The sequence below is a fragment of the Fukomys damarensis genome, unplaced genomic scaffold (genome assembly GCF_012274545.1).
Source record: "Fukomys damarensis isolate Sample0158 unplaced genomic scaffold, DMR_v1.0_HiC HiC_scaffold_5, whole genome shotgun sequence".
Taxonomy (NCBI): domain Eukaryota; kingdom Metazoa; phylum Chordata; class Mammalia; order Rodentia; family Bathyergidae; genus Fukomys; species Fukomys damarensis.
The window spans coordinates 61,495,113-61,514,131 of NW_022900917.1; the positions used below are offsets into that span (position 1 = coordinate 61,495,113).

Below are 19,019 nucleotides of genomic sequence, written 5' to 3' on the forward strand. Positions count from 1 at the left end.
TCTTTAGATGTACATTATATTATCCAGTGATTTACAAAAGATATCCACAGCTAAGGAAATGGATTAGCTTCTCCAAGGCAAATTGTGAAATGCAAAAAGGATCACAGGCCAGTTAACTTCTTTTTTAAACTAATTTTATTTCTAAACTGCCCATATGTCATCACACCACTTTCTTACATTGATACAGAACAATTTCTCACTTGCCATGAAACTGCTGAAGGAGATGCATAAGGAATCAAAGACGAGAGCCGACTGGCAGGTGCAGTGGGTACAGAGCTACTGCCGGCTGAGCCACTGCCGTAGCCGAGCCCAGCGCCCCCCTGAGCAAATCCTCACCGTGCTGAAAACAGTCTCTCTGTTGGGTAATTAAGCTGCTGTAGTCCACTTAAATCTTAGGATACTCTTATGTTATATATTGTGTGTCTTCAAAAACTGTTCTTTCTGCTGCTTCACCTGACCTATGGGAGTTCAATCTGTGTAGTACCTTTAGTACAGACAGCAAAGATGCCAGAGAGAATGAGGTCATTTCCCTGGGAATAGAGCAAAGGATTGGAAGCCAGGAAATTAAGTATGTTAGTAACATCCAGTATGACATGTGGAGCTTTTTTTTCTTTGTAAAATAAAATGGAAATGAAAGTTTTTCTCTTTAATACTTAACCAAAAGATAAGTCTAGTAGTTTCCTTATTTTGTATCCAATTGAATCCAATAAGGCGTAAAATTTAAGCACATTATACCTTTTTCCTCCTTAGTTCTCTTTTCACGGTAATAAAACTGTTAAGCCTGAAGAGAAAACTCTTGCTTGGTTTGGGTTGGATCTGATACTCCTTGCCCTGCAGCTGTGAGCTCAAGGGTACATGGCTGTGCCTTAGGGGGCTCTGCAGCTAGACGGAGCAATGTGCCGCAACAGCAGCAACTGTCAAAATGCTAAGGACGGAGCACTCTTTCCAGATGATCCCAGGGTCAGAAAATCATCTTACAAGTGATTAAGTCATGATAGGGGCTTTTAGTTGGGGAAAGGGGATGGAGTGAGGAGAAGGGTGAATCTTAGTGATCCCTGGTACCACCAGAATACCAGCAGGAATGAATGTGCATGTAACCGTAGGCATGCGTTGGAGCATGGTTGTAGTTCGGAGCAGCCAGCTGAGCTGAGCAGCCCAGGGAGGGGTCAGACTGAGCAAGCAGTATATGTGCTGCTGTTTTCTTCCTGCTGGGTGCCACCGCCTGAGCTTCTCACCCAGCAGTACCACATGGTGAGAAGCAGCACTAGAATTTTAAACAGTTGTGGCCGTTTCCAGTTTTTATTTTATTTTGTTTCATTTTTTGGTACTGAGGATCAAACTAAAGACCTTGTGCTTGCCAGGCAGGCACAGTGCCACTGAGCTACATCCCCAGCTCCCGATAATATACATTTTAAAATCTACACTGGATTATTGATGTATATATACAAATGCCTTAAAAAGTCATTTTCTGTTCTTTGTAATAGAATTAGGCACTTTGACAAAACATGGAATAATGATACATAAATAAAAAGTTAATTCATAGTTTTAATTGCTTAGCCTTTGTAGACTTTGATAGTTACTTCTAACAACAAACCTTTTTCATTAGTAAGCACGTTCAAGAAATTTTTTAACCAGTACTTGAAGCCAGTTTTCTTGTACTTTCAAGATTTATTTTAGTTATTTTCTTAATGGAAAACAACTTTTGCACACTGAATTTTTTCTTTGTAATTTATATTTGTTTACTTCAGGAAATATTTTGTTTTTTGTTTTTTTTAACCCAGCAGATGAGAACGCCACCTCAAGTTACTTAAACAAAAATATCCTGGCTTCCTGTGATCAGAACATTCTCTTGGGTACAACTTTCAGGATCATGGCTGACGCTCTCAGCAGTGATCCAGCCCTACTGGCTGACATGGAGGGGAGCAAGGCTAGACAGATCTTGGAGCTTTCTGGATCCAGCACAGACAGTGCAGAGAGGGTAATGAAACCTGGAAGAGGGAGGGTTTCTTGTCTGTGTGCTGTGTATCTTTCATGTGTAGCCTTCAGGCTCCAGAAAAGGAACAATAATGGTGTCACTTAGTATTTGTTTTAATATGTTTGACAGTTACAGCCAAGTTTCTTATGTGGAAAATTGACATACTGCATGTGTTTCCTGTTTATTTGAATGGTAAACATTGTTTTAAGATTAATACTGAGAAATTTTTATTGGGTTGATGTGGATATTCCATGGATTTTGTTAATGAAATTTCACCACAGTTGCCATTCAGGCATTACCAGCAGCTTGTGGGACAAAACAGCCCTTTTCCACTTCCTTGTTTTGTGCCTGTTCTGCTTAGCTTTTTTGGGTGTTTTTTACCTTTCAGTAGTTAACCAGTTCCCTCCTCATCTCAGTGTGCCTATCTCACTTCAGTTGTGTATCCTTGTCTTTTCCTTCCACGGTGTTACCAACACATGTGAGGTACTGTGCATAAGGGGCAGCTACCATCCCTCTCAGAGGTTCCTGATGGGACTTCATGACCCTGGTGACCTGATCGAGCTCTGGGTGGCTCAGTCTGTCTGGCCAGCACTTAGCTTGACTTGGCTGTTTTGGGGGGTGTTTTTGTTTGGTTTGGTTTGGTTTGGTTTTTTGAGACAGGGTCTCACTATGTAGTTGAGACTGACCTGGAACTCATTATGTAGCCCAGGCTGGTCTCGAACTCACAGTGATCCTCCTGCCTCACCCTCCCAAATGCTGGGATTACAGGCATGTGCCACCACGCCCGGCTTGGGGGGCACTTTTTGCATGCTTAGGATGTATTAGGATTACTTACTCCCTCACAACTAGAGTAGACTTTTTTTTCCAGTTAACATAGCGTGTGGTGTTGTTTGTTGGTTGGTGTTTTCTTGTTTGTCTGTTTGTTTTGAAACCTATTTTCACTGTGTTGCCCAGGCTGTCCTCAAACTTGTAGGCTCAAGTGATTCTCTTGCCTTCTTGGCCTCCTGAGTATCTAGAATTAAAGGTGTATGCCACTGTACCTAGATTTTCAGTGTTCTTTGGGAGCTACCAATCCAGTTAAACATCATGTAAATTGCAGGTAATCGTGGGTCTGTACCAGAGAGCATTCCTTCACCTTTCCAAGGCTGTGCAGGCAGTTGAGGGGGAGGCCCAGCCTTCCTGCTGGAGCTATGGGCCTGTGGCTGGTGTGACAGATGCTTATATGACACTGGTGGATTTCTGTGATGAACAACTCCGCAAGGCAGAAGAGCATGCATCGGGTGAATCAAAAAAGGAAGAAACAAGTTAGTGTTCTTTTATGTCAGCATAAAGTCTTAAGAATTTTGTGTACACTTTTGGTTGTCTGTCTGTTTCCATTGCAGATATTTTGAGAGAAATCTGATTTCTTCTTCAGAGATGATGGCCTCTCCAAGCAACACAACTTGAATTTTAATGGAGTCAAGCTGTTTTACATGTCTCCATTTGCTTTATTTATACCTTCATATTTTGCTTGCAGTTTGGTATTGGCTCATGTTGCCTGACTCTTGCTCCTGGAGTATTGCAGTCACCAGCAGCTGCCCATTACGTTCTCAGGCCAGGATGAGAATTATGCTTTGTGCAGAATGTACATGTATTCTAATAGAAGGATACTACTTCAAGCTACAAACTCAAAAAATATGTACAGTATTGATCTAAAGTGGTTATTCAAAAGCCAGGCATGATGGTACATGCCTGTTAATCCCAGTTAACTGGGAGGCTGAGACAGGAGGATCGTAAGTTTGAGCCCAGTGTAGGCAACTTAGTGACTAAACAAGACCCTGCCTCAAAATATAAAATTTAAAAATGAGCTGGGAATATAGCTCAGTGCAAAGGCCCTGGATTCATTCCTCAGTGCTGCCACCTCCCCCAGATTATAAAGAAATGGTCATTCAAGAAAACAATGACATAGTAAAAAATATAAGCCCAAAAGGGGCAATATAACCATTGTTACATTTATAGTTTCTGTATAAGTACATGGATTGACCATTGTTTTCCTCTTTCCTGTCCTTGATAGTTGTTAATTCTGCAGAACTGAAGGTATATCCAGCACTTGTGGTGGAGAAAATGTTGAAAGCTTTAAAATTAAATTCCACTGATGCCAGGCTGAAGTTTCCTAGATTACTCCAGATTGTAGAGCAATATCCAGAGGAAACCTTGAGCCTAATGACAAAAGAGGTTGGTATCTTTGTTTTAGTGAGTGAAAGAGAACTTTATAGGACTAAAAGACACACTCTTATTTCCAAGTGTGTTGCATTGCACTTACTCAAGCTTGTTCCAACCAGCATTGAATCTGTTACAATCTAAGAACATAGTTAATTTAAAACAATATAAAAGAATTCACCTTTACTCACTTCCCTCTCCGGGTGTTGGCAAGAACACTGGATCTGAATGAGGACCCAAAGAAATCAAGGAGGGGTATGTCTGAGGCAGAGATGGAGATTTTTGTGTGGAAGTTTGCAGCCCACACAGATGAAGCTGCAGTCTGTGCCATGTGTTCATGCCTTATGCCCAGCTGTTACTTAGCCCAGAGAGACCCAGTGAGTTTCAGATGACGTCCCCTATCCTGGTGAGCCCAGTGCCTGCTGGCAGCACCATATCCAGTGGGGTACAAGACCTGCTGTCAGGGGTGAGGGGTTGTGTGTGGGCGTGGAGCAGCCTGAACCTTTCCCTGTCCTGCTCTGCACTGCACCCCTTAGCCCACCTGCAGCTATGCCAATTGGCTGTACTCCTGTCCTATGGGCCCTGTCTGTATGCTGGGAAAACTCCATCTGCAAAAGTGCAGAGCCATCTGACAGGTTCCTTAAGATTTTCACACATCTGTAACTGGACAATAGGGCCAAGCTTTGATTTGAAAATGTAAGATCAAAAAAAGATTACCAGCAAACTGTTAGCTTTACATAGTGAGTCTTTAAACAGTGCTGGTCTCTGAACTGAAGGTACCAGTATGATTGTTATGGTCTAGCTGTACCCTCCTCTTGCTGTGTATTCTTCAAGTAGGTTTGAACAGAGATTAAAGTAAATTCCAAAATGGAGCATATGTACTTTTTTCTTAAGGATAAGTGAACTAATAGTTAAATAATCTGATTTTGGTTTTTTTTCCCAAAATAATATCATATATGATAAAAATAACATTTTGAGCTTCTGAAGAAATAAATAGATATCAGTTATGACACTTGTAGAGGAGAAGCCAAACATCTGAGCTGTGTGGACCAGTTGCTGTTACCCTCACATTTGCTGTCCTGTTCTCAGTTTACAGATGAGCTAGGGAGCTGGCCCAGCTCCTCCTTATGCCAATAACCTAAGTACTTTAGATGTACCTTGAAAATAACACCTGAAAAACATTAGAAGAAAACATGAACACATTTTTTTAATGGTCTTGGAATGTAGAGTCAAAAAACCAGAAGCCAAAAGGAAAATAATTTGACATTTTTATACACAAAAATAAATGTCATGTGCAAAATTTTTAAAAATCTGAAAGAAAAATACTTGCCACACGTGACAGAGCTGACATCTGTCTCTGAAATAAATGGTCACAATAGATTAGCAGAAAATGATCAAAGGAAGTGCATGCATGACTAAAATATATAAGGCAAATAAATACTATTTAGCTTCACTGATAATGAAACATGAAAATTTAAGTAAAACATTATTGCTAAAATTAACAGTATTTTGAATGAAACTTCATTGTGTCTAGCGCTAGTATGAATTTTGGAAAATATTTAGTCTAATACTTTTAGAAATGAAAATTTCAAAAATCTTTCTGCACTTTCTAACAATGCCTTAACAGTTGTTAATGTTCACACTGTAGTTTTACTCCTGGAAGTTTATTCTACAAATGTATAGCACAAGTGCATATATGTTTGTAAGGATCTCCATTGTAACATTACCATAATAGTCAAAAAACTGAACAACACCCTAACTTCATTATAAAGCAATAGTCACAGTGGAGTGCTACCATACAGCTGTTAAAAGGAATAAGAAAAACCAACAGTATGTCTGGTATGAATCTGTTCCTATAAACAAAGAATGTGTGTGCACAGCACAGGACATGGCTAGCAGAATGCAGCTGTTGAGCGTCATGGAACAGACTTCACTACAAACTTTAGATTTTTTTATATTAGACACATACTACCTTTATGGTGAGACAGTGTTAAATATTTTGTTCATTATTAAGTTACAGCTCTCTGTGTTTTAGATTTCCTCCATTCCTTGCTGGCAGTTCATCGGCTGGATCAGCCACATGGTAGCTTTACTGGACAAAGAGGAGGCCAGTGCTGTTCAGCACACTGTGGAAGAGATCGCTGAGAACTACCCACAGGCGATTGTCTATCCTTTTATAATAAGCAGTGAGAGCTACTCCTTCAAAGATACTTCTGCTGGTCATAAGAATAAGGAGTTTGTGGCAAGGTGATGTGACAGAAAAACTGTGTTAATAAAATTTTATAGGGCACCAAAACTGTGTTTGTAAAAGCAGGCATGGGAAGCTTCCATTTGTCTTCAGTTTGCTTCAGGTTATCCTTGAAGCATAGAAAATCTTAGACATCTGTTTAGGAATCTTTTTTTGGTCTTTTTTTTTTTTTTTCCACTTTTCTTTTTTGGTACCAGGAATTGAGCCCAGGGCCTTGCGCTTGCTGGGCAGGTGCTGCACCGCTGAGCTATATCCCCGGCCCACATCTGTTTAAGTGTATCTTTTCTGGGTATGATACTCATTGAATTTCTCTCCTTTTAAAAAAAATTTTCATCTTAGAGTGCTTCCCTTTATGCTTATAATTAATAATGTTGGTTGAGACATGATAGATGATGTGCTTTTTGCAATCAGACCCTGAAATCCTCCTTTAACTTAAAATATATAAGAAGCCCCCTTCTGAACAGAGGCTTGGGAGATGGCCTGCAAATGCCCTTTACACTTCTTCAGTTAATGTAATGGCAACAGTGTGACTTTTGCAAGAACACTTGGTCTGGATGCATTCTCCATCAAGAGCTGGTTTTGTCATCAGGTGATTTTCCTTATTATTTGGGTGCTTTGCTTTGGAAGAGACGAAGAGTGAAGCTTAGCAAGGCACAGTGTGTAAGTTTGCTTGCATATTACAGCCATGCCGTGGCCTGCCTGACACACTCCCTTTGAGCAGAGTCTGGTGTGACAGGATTGTTTTTTTAAAAATGGAGACAAAAATATTTGAAAAAAGGTGTGTTGAGAAAGTGACTTCTTCTTTCATAACTTCAGAAAATGTGTATTTCAAATAGTTTACCTTAAAATGTCCACATCTGTCACAAGAAGATCTACCTTTCTCCTTATCTAAGCCACACCTCTTGACAGAAAAGGCACTTTCTACTTCATCTGATACTGGGTAGAATGCTGAAATTGCTCCTTCCTTAGAATGTGTAGTAGATATGAAGTACATATCTTTATATATTTATACAGACATTATACTATGTAATAGACCTTGATCTTTACAAGATGTTTGGTTACCTAAACCTGGTAAATGTTTTTTATAGGATCAAAAGTAAGTTGGACCAAGGAGAAGTGATTCAAGACTTTATTAATGCCCTGGAACAACTCTCTAATCCTGACCTGCTCTTCAAGGTAACAGAATAGCTTTTGGTACACCAAACAACTTGTGCCGGGTGTGGTGGTGCATGCCTGTAAGCCCAGCACTTGGGAAGCTGAGGCAGGAAGATTGCCACAAATTTGAGGCCAGCCTGCACTGTAAAGCAAGACCCTGTCTCGAAATACTTAAAAAAAAAAAACCAAAAAAAAATACTTGGGCGTGATTCTTGATTCTTCTCATTTATTTATTTGTTTATTTTGTACAGGACTGGGTTGCTGATATAAAAGATGAACTAGGAAAAAACCCTGTAAATAAAAGAAATATTGAAAAATTGTATGGCAAGATGTATGCGGCCTTGGGCAACCCACAGGCTCCAGGCCTGGGGCCCTTCAGAAGGAGGTTTATTCAGGTATGGACAGTTGCCCTATCTTTACGGTAGCAGAAGCAGTGGGAAGATCAATATATGTACATTTGATGACTTGCTGATAATTCTGATCTTAAAATGTCTTTGAATGTGTAAGTGAGATACTGATATGTTTAGGTCAGATAGTAGCAGGTGAAACCTCTGGTAGACAAAACCTCTAGGTTTTATTCTGTTCTTCATGTTCACATTCTTAGATCTGAAGGTCACATGTGCTTTAGTATTTTTAATTCTCTGAATGACTTAGATATTAGATCAAGAAAATACATCAGTTTTAGAATATTTTCATCACCACCAAAAGTAACCTCGTATCCATTTACATTTACTCACCATTTCCTGCTCCAGCCAGCCACTAAACTACTTTCTGTCTCTTAAGGTTAGGCCTCTTCTAGATTTTTCATATGAATCAAGCCTAACAAAATACAGCTGGCTTATTATTTATTTATTTATTTATTTATTTATTTATTTATTTATTTATTTATTTTTGCTACTGGAGATCAAACTCAGGACCTTGTGTTTATGAGGCAGGTAGTGAACCACTGAGCTAAATCCCCGACTATATCTGGCTTATTTCTTTTAGTGTAATGTGTTCAAAGTTCAGCCCCATTGTAGCAAGAATCAGCTCTCTACTCCATTCCTTTTGATTGCTGAATGTTATCCCTCTCTGGATATGCCATATTTTGTTTATCCTTTCATCAACTAATGAACATGAGGGGTATTTCCACTTTTTAGCTCTTAAAAATAATGACACATGTGCTGTGTGGAAGGAGACACGTTTTCAGTTCTTATGAGGAGTAGAAAATTACTTTGCTTTTTAAACTTTCCTTTCCTTTTATCTCTTCACTTAACCTTACACGTGGGATTTAATTTTGTTCTTTTTCTCCAGTAATTATCATACTCTCTGCTGTGAAATAGGCATCTTTAATCAGTTAGATAATTTTGTTAAGTGGTGATTGCTTTTATTGGGTCATTCCTACTTGCAGTAGTTTGAGTTCTTAAAGGAATGAATATAGTAACATACAGGACTACCTGTGGCCTAAATGTGACTAGGAATGCATTCTGAAAGAGAAGATAACACCATAAACTCCTGTTTTTTGCAGTACGACATACATTGGGCTTCACATCATATCATGTGTGCTGCTGGCTCTTGGATATACAAGAGTCTCAGGACAGAAACTGATTAAATGAAGTAGTAAATTATACTTAAAACTGATGGGTTAATATTTATAAAGTTATAGAATATTGGTTTTGGGAAAGTGTCAGTATTTTGTGTTTTGCCTAACCATTGACCCACACACTTTGTATGCAGGCCCAGCAGTCCAGCTTTGCAGGCCATACCAATCTCTTGTCACCAGAACTTGCAGGTGCTGTCATTGTGCATAGGCAGCTGTGGATAGGGCCTGTGCGTTTGGGCCTGAGTAGCGGAACCCAACAAAATACTGTTTATAAAAGCAGGCCATGGGCTGGGTATGGCTTACGAGCTAGGGCATCTGGAGCTGAAAAGCAGGTAACTTGCCAAGGGTCAGTGAGAGGAAAGAGAGGGAACTTGACCCAGGCTCTTCCTCAGAGGACCCAGGGCACCCTCGTGAAAGGGTTTTGTCTCAGCATTTCCTCTCAATTGGAAAAATTCTGTGCAGCCCCAAGTGAAGACCGCACCTATCCCTTTCACCTCATCGCCACTTCCTTGCCCTGCTAGACATCATAAAACTGTGCCTAAAAATCTTTCAGCATAGACAGCTATTTTTCCCAGCTGCTGCTGAGCATAGCTGTATCTGACGCTTGCCCAGAGGCAGCAGCATGGTGACAGAAACGTCCTGTCATTTCTACCAGGCAAGGCATGAAGTGTTTTGGAGATTAATTTCTTGTACTTTGGAAAAAATCTAAATCCAGTCCTTTGTACATCAGATCAAACCAACAGATAATTTTCATTAATTTAAATAATAACCTACCAAAATAAATTACCTCACTTTAGAGGATGCTTAAGGGCATGCCTTTCAAATATGGTACTGCTAATTACATTTGGGAAATAGCTGAACATTCCATGTACATTAAAGAATTGATCGTATACTTTTAAATCATTTATAAGTCAAAGAAGAAATCCATTTTACATTTGTCAATTTTCTTACAATGAATTGTTTTAAAATAAAGCTTATAATTCATGTATATCAGATTTATATTATGCAATTAGTTCTGAATTGGGTAAACTTTTTCTAATAATGTTTACACTGATGTTTGATCCAAAATAGTGTCTTAAAACATTACTAAGAAAGTAGCATTCTTATATTTTTCTTTTGAATGCATATGAAGAGTTATGGGCTGCTAATATTTATTGAGGTATTCCCTTTGTTGTTTTAAACTTCATTCCTAATAATTCATGTCATTGTAATGATATAGACCCAGAACTAGACAATGAGCACAAAGAATTTAAATAGCCTTGCCAAATTTTGAAAGTCCTTATTAGAACTTAAATCCTCAAATCCTTCTAAGCATGACCTTCTAAAGGAACACAAGCCACAGGCGGTAAGCAGGCCCTGGGAGTTTTAGGGTACTGAAGCCTTCAAGGGAAGTGGAAATATAAATCTTAAAGGCATGGAAGAAACCTGTATCTCTGGGCGCCTGTTTGTTAAGAAAACTTACAAACCGAGAGCCTTTTCCAACATTCAAACCAATCCTTATGATAAATTACCAATAATTTCAGGCCTTTGGAAAGGAATTTGATAAACACTTTGGGAATGGAGGTTCTAAGCTGTCCAAAATGAAGCTCGGTGACTTTAGTGACATTACAGATGAGCTGCTTTCAAAAATGAAAAACTACTCAGAGCCTCCTGGGAATCTAAAAGAATGCTCCCCCTGGATGAGTGAGTTCAAAGTGGAGTTCCTGAGAAATGAGCTGGAGATTCCCGGTGAGTTAACCCCCAGGGGACAAAAGCAGAGTCTAAAGACAATAGCACAACAGTGAGGACTCTTGGTTTCTGAAACAGTGATACTGGAATCTTGACAGTTATCTTTTTTTTTTTTTTTTCAGAATTTTAAACTTCACCATGTTTTTCATCACTAGGAAAATCCATAATTGTTCTTGATTGATGCACTTTATTAAATGGCTAATGAGATAATAGTTTTCTTATATTTCTGATTATGACAAGTATTCAGATTTTCATTTAGGAATTATGGTAACAGGTAATCATAGGTTTCCTCTGAACATACCCAGGCCTTGCTCCTGAGTAACTCTTCTTAGAAATATCAGTTCCATTTAAAGGAACTAATTATGAAAATTACTTACCTGCAGAAGAAAGGATTTGTGGAATTGAGAATGAAGACAATATAACAAGTTAACCAGATGTGAAAAAAGCATAATTTTCCTTTCTGTTTTTGTTTGTTTTTTTTTACCTTTTTTAATTAATTTATTTTTTTTTGTACCTAGGATCGAACTTGGGTCTTTGCGCTTGCAAAGCAGGCAGTGGCACCACTGAGCTAAATCCCCGGATTTACTCTTATTTTTGGAGACAGGGTTTTGCTGTGTAGTTTAGGCTGGCCTTGATTTCACTGTGTAGCCCAGCCTGGCCTCAAACTTGGAGCACTGATCCTGCCCAAGTCTTCCAGGCATGCCTGGCATACGAGGCCTGATTTTTCCAAGGAAGTCTGTAATTCTCTGTCCTTCACCCTGGAATTTGCCAGAAGAAAGAAATATTTTAACCTGGTTACTCATGTTCTCATTCCAGTGAATACAAGAAAAAGCATATTTGGAGAATCACTTTTCTTTACTGTTGCTAACAACTGTGCAGTTGCATTTAGTCAGTTTCAAGAAAAGCACTTAAGTATAAGCCTCCTAATGTGCAGTCTGAGTGCCTGCCTTGAAATAACACAGTGCTCTAGTTCATTGCATTATTTTTTCTATTTGTAATTTGTCTTTTAGACTTGGATGCTGATATCCATTAATCAGTCAAATTGAAAAATAACCTATACAACCTTTATTTTTTTATGTTTGTGTGTGTGTGTGTGTGTGTGTGTGTTAAGGTCTCACTATGTTGCCCTGCTAGCTTTGAATACCTGTGCTCAAGCAGTTCTCCTGCCTCAGCCTCCCCAATATCCGGGATAGTAGGCACACCACTATACCCAACTAAGACCCCCCTTTTTTTGTAAACAAAAACTTTTGGTAAAATGTTTTTCATATTAGATGAGGGATTTTTTTAAATTAAATCAACATTTTTCATTTGCTTTTTTAGGTTTGTTGTTGTTGTTATGGTTTTTTTGGGTTTTTGTGGGGGTTTTCTTGTACCAGGAACCAAACCCAGGACCTTCTGCTTACGAGGCAAGTGGCAGCACCATTGAGCTAAATCCCTGGCCCTCATTCCTTTGCTCTTGACACAAGGTCTTGCTATGTAGCTCAGGCTGGCCTTGAACTCATGGTGATCCTCCTGCCACAGCCTCTCAAGTGCTGGGATACAGGTGTGTGCCACCATGCTCAGCAACAGATATGTTTTAAAATACAGAGGTTCTATCATAAGCTGTATCTAATAAACTTTGTGGTTTATTTTAGGTCAGTATCATGGCAGGGGGAAGCCATTGCCTGAATACCATGCACGGATCTCTGGGTTTGATGAGAGGGTAAGTGTGAGAGTCTGTGACCCCCCATTACCATGCTGAGAACTATTGATGTGTTGTGTGTAGCTCTTCAGGCATGAAAATGTATTTGTCTCTACCAAGGAAGGGATAATTAACTTCCTATGTAGGTTTCAAACTGAATAGAGTTTGCTGATTGTTTTATTGATTGAATTTCTTAATATAATGTCTCCAGTGTTTTAACACCATTTTAAGGATATCATAAAGAGTAGGCTGTGTGTATCTATTTTAAAATAGGTGTAGATAATCTATTATAAAATATTTGCATCTTGGATATGCTTGTTGCTAAGGATATTCAATTTGTAAGCAATTATTTGTAACTGAGCATATTACATTTCCATAGACACAGCATCTGGGCATGAGCAGGTAACAGAAATGATTTGTTGGCTTTCAACTCTGCTGGCCCGAGTTCTCTGTTCTCTTTGCAGAGAAAGGTCTCTGAGGAACACATGCAGCCAGGCTCACTTTCCCCTCTTGACAGTGGTGATGGACTAATATCTGACTGTACTTAAAATATTTTCTTAATTTTTAAAGATAAAAGTAATGAATTCCATTAGAAGACCGAAGCACATAGTCATCCGAGGCCACAATGAGAGGGAGTACCCTTTCCTGGTCAAGGGCGGCGAGGACCTTCGGCAGGACCAGCGCATCGAGCAGCTCTTTGAGATCATGAACGTCATCCTGTCCCGTGACGCTGCCTGCAGTCAGAGAAACATGCAGCTGAGGACATACTGTGTGGTGCCCATGACCTCCAGGTACAAAGCAGATGTGTGTGGGATTGGAGCCTTGGGTGGGGTCCTTGTGTGACTGTCCTGGGGTGAGGTTGGAGGTGCCGGACATGTAAGGGCTTAGATCCCGCGGGCAGAATGCTCGACTGGGTTTGCAACACAGACCTGTGTGGGAAAGTCAAGGACAAGTGAACATAAACAAATCTTTCTTTGATTCTCCAGAACACTTTTCTGTAATAAAGAGCGACTGGAGATTGCATTTATTCATAAACTTTATGTTCCTTTTCAGATTAGGATTAATTGAATGGATTGAAAATACTTTTACCTTGAAGGACATTCTTTTGAACAACATGTCCCAGGAGGAGAAGGCCGCTTATCTGAGGTAGTGTGCAGCCGATTGCTGCTCTAGCCTGCTTCTGTCTGAACCACCTACTCCCCCTTACTCGGGCAGTTCGTGGCGCTCTCGCTCACCTCTCATGCCAGTGACGTGCAGGGTCCCTGTACAAGGTGCTCTGAAATCCTTACCCTGGCGTGGCCTTTAATCTGGCTCCAGCTGGATGAATAAACTGAATGATACTAAGGTACTAAGCAGAGATTGCATACATTTTACCACGATTTTTTTAAAAGTCTTTGGAGAAAAAAATTTGAAGGAAATAAAATGAATAAATAATAGATCTGTAGCTGACATTTATTTAAATATTTTTCCATGTGGTCTGCACTATTCTAGTTCTTAATGTGTATGAACTACTACCTGTAGCAAGCTACAAGGTAAGTATTATCGTTTCTGTACCAATGAAGCTGAGGCCCAGAGAGGTTAAGTACTTTATCCTGGGTCACCCAGCCTATGAGTGGTGTAGCTGAGATTATTAATGATTAATTCTAGATGATGCTTTGTGTTTGTCTTTATCCTTTTCTGTTTTCTAGTTTTTCTATAATGAACATGTATTTTTTTTATCAGAAAAGCTTTTTAATTTGTTTCTATAAACGAAAACAAGGACAATATAACGAAAGACGTGTTGAAAGTAGAGTTGATAGGTTTTGATCACAAGTTGTAGGATGAAGGAAGAGGAAATTGTCATCTCATTCTGTCCTGAAGGTATTTAAACAGGAACAATATTTTCATCACTCAGGATCAGTTAGCATAAAATCAAGCATATTCTCATCAAACCCACATACCCAGATAATAAATAGGGTAGTTTGCCACCTTTCTTTTACTACAATGCTGGGGTTGAGCCCTGTCAACTTTTAATTCTAAACATTTACGTGCTTTGCTTAGAATTGCCTCTCATTTCCCTGCAAGACCAGCTTCCTGGCATCAGAAGTCCCAGGTCTCATCTGGGTTCTGAGGTTCTGACTCCCGCTGGGTGTCCTGAACTAGCACTTGGGCTTCATGAGCTCCCCGCCCTCTTTCTGTGAGGCGGGAATCCTGCAGCATTAAGTAAGGTGAGCATGGGCTCAGTGAGTGAAGTGCTTTCCTCATGGTGTGGATTCCTGCCAGCTCCTACTCCTGCTTAAAAGAAGGCACTTCCAGCTTCTTGTTATTAAAGATTTTGCTCTTTTTTCCTTAATGTAGCCGGTTTTGGTTTCACAACTAGGAGTTTCATCTTCTAAAACTAGGAGGAGAGAGCCTGGTGCAGTAGTGCAGACCTGCAGTCCAACCACAGGAGCCTGTTGCCCAGCCTGGGCCACATAACAAGATCACATCAGAGGAAAAGAATCACAGGAGAGGGGCCGGGGATTTAGCTCAGTAGTGCTGTGCCTTCCTAGCAAGTACAAGGTTTTGAGTTGGATTGGAGTATGGGGGGTGTCACAGGAGAGAATTTAAATCTAAAAAGCTGTAATATACTTGTAAATTAGTAGTGACTCAGAAAAAAATCAGCTTAAATGATTGAACTACTGAGTCTCATTTTGTAAAACAACTGTCTTTAGTTTTGGGCTTTTTGTTTTGTTTTTAAGGAAAACTCGTTAAGGCTTTTGTCATCAAGTCACAAGTAGCCAAATATACAAATATCACATTTGTCCAGATACAGCCTTTATCCTGTGAACTATTATTAAAAACAGCTAAAGAAAAAAGGAAAATAGCTTTCCAGGTTCAAGTTAAGAAAATACTTCATCTTACGGTGGATTTTGTGTGTACCTACACACTAAAATTGGCGAAGACCGAGATCTGTACTGTTAAGCATACAAACAGGGTTCTCCGTCCTCGACAGGGGACTGGCTTTTCCTTTGCCATTGCCCAATGTACCTTGTACAGTACAGTCGCCTTGTGAGGAAGCGTTTCTAGATCACATTTTCAGCATCACGCCAAGGTCACTGATGTTTGTGTTTAGCTTCTCTTACCCTTCTCTGTATGAAACAGGAAAGTTATTGTATATGATTGTTTTGTGCCCAAAGTTCTATATAGGAAATTATTTGGGTTTCTTTTGGAGTAATTAAGAATGAGTCACAGCACATTGAAATTCGAGATTCAAAGTTCCATAGGTTTGATGTTAATATTGAATGTGAATAAAAGTTGTGTTTATTTTTCCCTTCCTCTTCTGTTTTTCAGTGAACTCTTAGTGGTCTTTGTCTCTAACCCTAAATAAGCACCTCCCTAATTTTGATCCCCCCCTTTTTTTGTTAGTAATGACATCAGAGCACCAATCATTGACTATAAAGAATGGCTGGCCAAAATGTCAGGAAAATATGATGCTGCAGCTTACGTGTTAATGTATAAGTAAGTTTTAGACTTCCTTTATATTATTTCTTCTCAAAGTTGCATATGTACTTTTGATTCTTAGGAAGTTTTGCCTTGAAGAGATCATCAAAATCTAGTTATTTCACATTTGAGCTTCAGTATAAATAAGAGTTTTATTTTTTGTTTTTGGTACCAGGGATCGAACTCAGGTCCTTGCACTTTCGAGGCAGGCGGCACAACCACTGAGCTAAATCCCCAGCTCGGTATAAATAAGAGTTAAAGGCCGGGGATTTAGCTCAGTGGTTCTGCCATGCGAGGACCCAAGTTTAATTCCTAGTACCAAAAAATAAAAAAATATATGAGTTAAAATTTTAATTTCACATTGTGAGAAATTGGTTCTGAGATGTTTTTGTATTATTAAATCGTAGGGGAGCTAATCGTACAGAAACAGTCATGGCTTTTAGAAAAAGAGAAAGTAAAGTACCTGCTGATCTCTTAAAGTAAGTACACGTATAACTTCACAAATGTCCCAAAGGTGTAGCAAAGACCACATGTGGTGTCTTAGTCACTTTCTGGTCACTAGGACAAAGTATCTAATAACCACAACTTAAAGGAGGAGAGGTTTGTTTTGATTCATAGTTTTAGAAGTTTCGGTGCGTGGCTGGCCGGCTCCAAGGAGGCAGCGGCATGGTAGAAGGGCCTGGGTGAAGGAAAGACACTCTCGTCTGATGACCACGAAGCAGAGAGCAAAGGGAGGAGCCAGCGAGGGGGATGCACCTTCCAATCACCAGCCCAGGGACTCGGCTCCAGCCAGACCCCACCTCAGCCGGTCTCTTTGTCACACTAAGAGCCAGTCACCTTCCGGAAGCCCCAGCTCTGACCGCATGAGGCTCTGGGACACATTCCAGGTCTAAACCCTGACACACAGCTTCTCTTCCCAGGCGGGCCTTTGTGAAGATGAGCACTGGCCCCGAGGCCTTCCTGGCACTTCGCTCCCACTTCTCCACCTCTCACGCACTGCTGTGTATCAGCCACTGGCTCCTCGGCATCGGGGACAGACACCTGAACAATTTCATGGTGACCATGGAGACAGGCGGCATCATAGGAATAGATTTTGGACACGCATTCGGATCAGCTACCCAGGTGTGTTTGTCTTACTCTTGTTGGCTAGTTTAGGATTATTATGTGGCCAGGATGTAGTTGAGGCTGGCCTTGAACTCATTGTGTAGCCCAGGCTGGCATACTTGAAGCAGTCCTCCTGCCTCAGCCTCCTGAGTGCTGGGAGTACAAGTGTGCACCATCATACCTGGCTATAGCACCTTCTAGAAATGAATAGTTTTTGAAGAAGAAATGACATGGGTTGATTTTTGTCATGGTCATTAAATCTGAAAAAAGAAATCTTAACCTCATTTTAGGCTTGTTTAGGCAGGTCATGGAAGACATGATAATGACTTATGTAGTCAGAGTCAGGAATAGAATGCATTTCTGTGTAAAAAGAGTCCATCAGAGAAGTCTTATGAAGCCCCATAATCCACTTATCTTGTATCAAACATGATACCCGTCTTTTCTCTGCCATTAACCTCTGAACATTTTCAAGGCAGGTTTCGATAGCAGATTCTGTGATCCTCCACCCAAGCTTTTGCTTTTTTCATCATGGAAAGTTGGTATGTGTACGTAATACAGCTTAATGCTTTTAATGTATCTACTTCTTGAATGTGTTTTTTCTCTTGTTTAGTTCTTGCCGGTTCCTGAATTGATGCCTTTTCGTCTAACTCGCCAATTTATTAACCTGATGTTACCCATGAAAGAAACGGGTCTCGTGTACAGTGTCATGGTGCATGCACTGAGGGCCTTCCGCTCAGATGCAGACCTGCTTACTAGCACCATGGACGTGTTCATAAGGGAGCCATCCTTCGATTGGAAAGTAGGTTTTTATATGCATGTAACATTTTTATGTCAGTGTTCCGGCGAATGATTCGGTCTCTCTGGTTATTTAGTGAAAACATGTCAGATGATGTTTACTAAGATATTTGCATCATTTTGTACTGCATTTCTCAAAATTAACATTTGGGATCACTTGGCCTCAAAACCTGATAAGAGGTCAAAACTTTCACTTGGAGAAAGCGATAGCTTCAAGCAAGTTTATTTCTAACTGGAGGTGGAATTGTGGACCCACTGGTGATTGGTGGGTCTGATTTCTCTCTGACGCACCTTTTGGTTTAAAACTGTTCTATGTGAACTCTTTGATCGTAAAGATAGTGCTATCTTAAGTCTGAAAGGCTCTCCAGAGTACAGCCCCCATGGAATCAAGCCCAGTGCTGCTCATCCTAAAATGGAGTGACATTTCACACGTCCGTGCAGCCCCTCAAGCTCATGGTCACTGTGATGTGTGCCACCATTAGAATCAGTAGAAAAAGCCATAGGGGCTGGGCCAGGGGTGTAGCTTAGTGTCACCATTCCTGCCTTGAAAGTGCAAGGTCCTGAGTTCAATCCCCCTACCCCCCCAAAAAAGCCACAGGGCTGTTCCCAGTTACAGATGTTTTGAGATCACTTCTTGATTTAATCTATTTGAATGTGATTGTATATATTGTTACAATGAGTAGAGAAAGTCTTGTTCTTTTCCTTTAGAATTTTGAACAAAAAATGCTGAAAAAAGGAGGATCATGGATTCAAAAAGTAAATGTAACTGATCAAAACTGGTATCCTCGACAGAAAATATGTTACGCCAAGAGAAAATTAGCTGGTGCCAATCCAGCTGTTATTACTTGGTAAGATTGTCATAAACAAATGCCAACGTGCTGTTTCTTGAAGAATCAATGCACTGTGTATAAAATGAGCACTTTGGGCCTGTGGCAATAGTGTGGCTGTCCTCACTATTTGTGGGAGGGGGTGGGAGTTGAGACAGTGTCTTGCTGTGTAGATCAGGCTGATCATGAACTGTCACAGCGATCCTCCTGCCTCAACCTTCTGAGTACTGGGATTACAGGTGTGTGCCACAGCACTCAGCCTG

The 19,019-nt window shown here is 40.2% G+C and overlaps 1 protein-coding gene across 1 annotated transcript in view; it reads left to right on the forward strand.

Moving 5' to 3' along the window:
* The window catches only part of Prkdc (protein kinase, DNA-activated, catalytic subunit), a 147,917-nt gene that overhangs the window by 125,071 nt on the left and 3,827 nt on the right, over positions 1-19,019 (forward strand). Inside the window, exons 70-85 of the mRNA XM_010630323.2 lie at positions 188-362; positions 1,782-1,978; positions 3,075-3,279; positions 4,029-4,189; positions 6,210-6,421; positions 7,511-7,598; positions 7,829-7,972; positions 10,683-10,887; positions 12,522-12,589; positions 13,139-13,359; positions 13,622-13,714; positions 15,956-16,048; positions 16,438-16,509; positions 16,951-17,152; positions 17,745-17,933; positions 18,638-18,777. Of these exons, the coding sequence (XP_010628625.1) occupies positions 188-362; positions 1,782-1,978; positions 3,075-3,279; positions 4,029-4,189; positions 6,210-6,421; positions 7,511-7,598; positions 7,829-7,972; positions 10,683-10,887; positions 12,522-12,589; positions 13,139-13,359; positions 13,622-13,714; positions 15,956-16,048; positions 16,438-16,509; positions 16,951-17,152; positions 17,745-17,933; positions 18,638-18,777 (2,465 nt within the window). The remainder of the gene's footprint in view (positions 1-187; positions 363-1,781; positions 1,979-3,074; positions 3,280-4,028; positions 4,190-6,209; positions 6,422-7,510; positions 7,599-7,828; positions 7,973-10,682; positions 10,888-12,521; positions 12,590-13,138; positions 13,360-13,621; positions 13,715-15,955; positions 16,049-16,437; positions 16,510-16,950; positions 17,153-17,744; positions 17,934-18,637; positions 18,778-19,019) is intronic.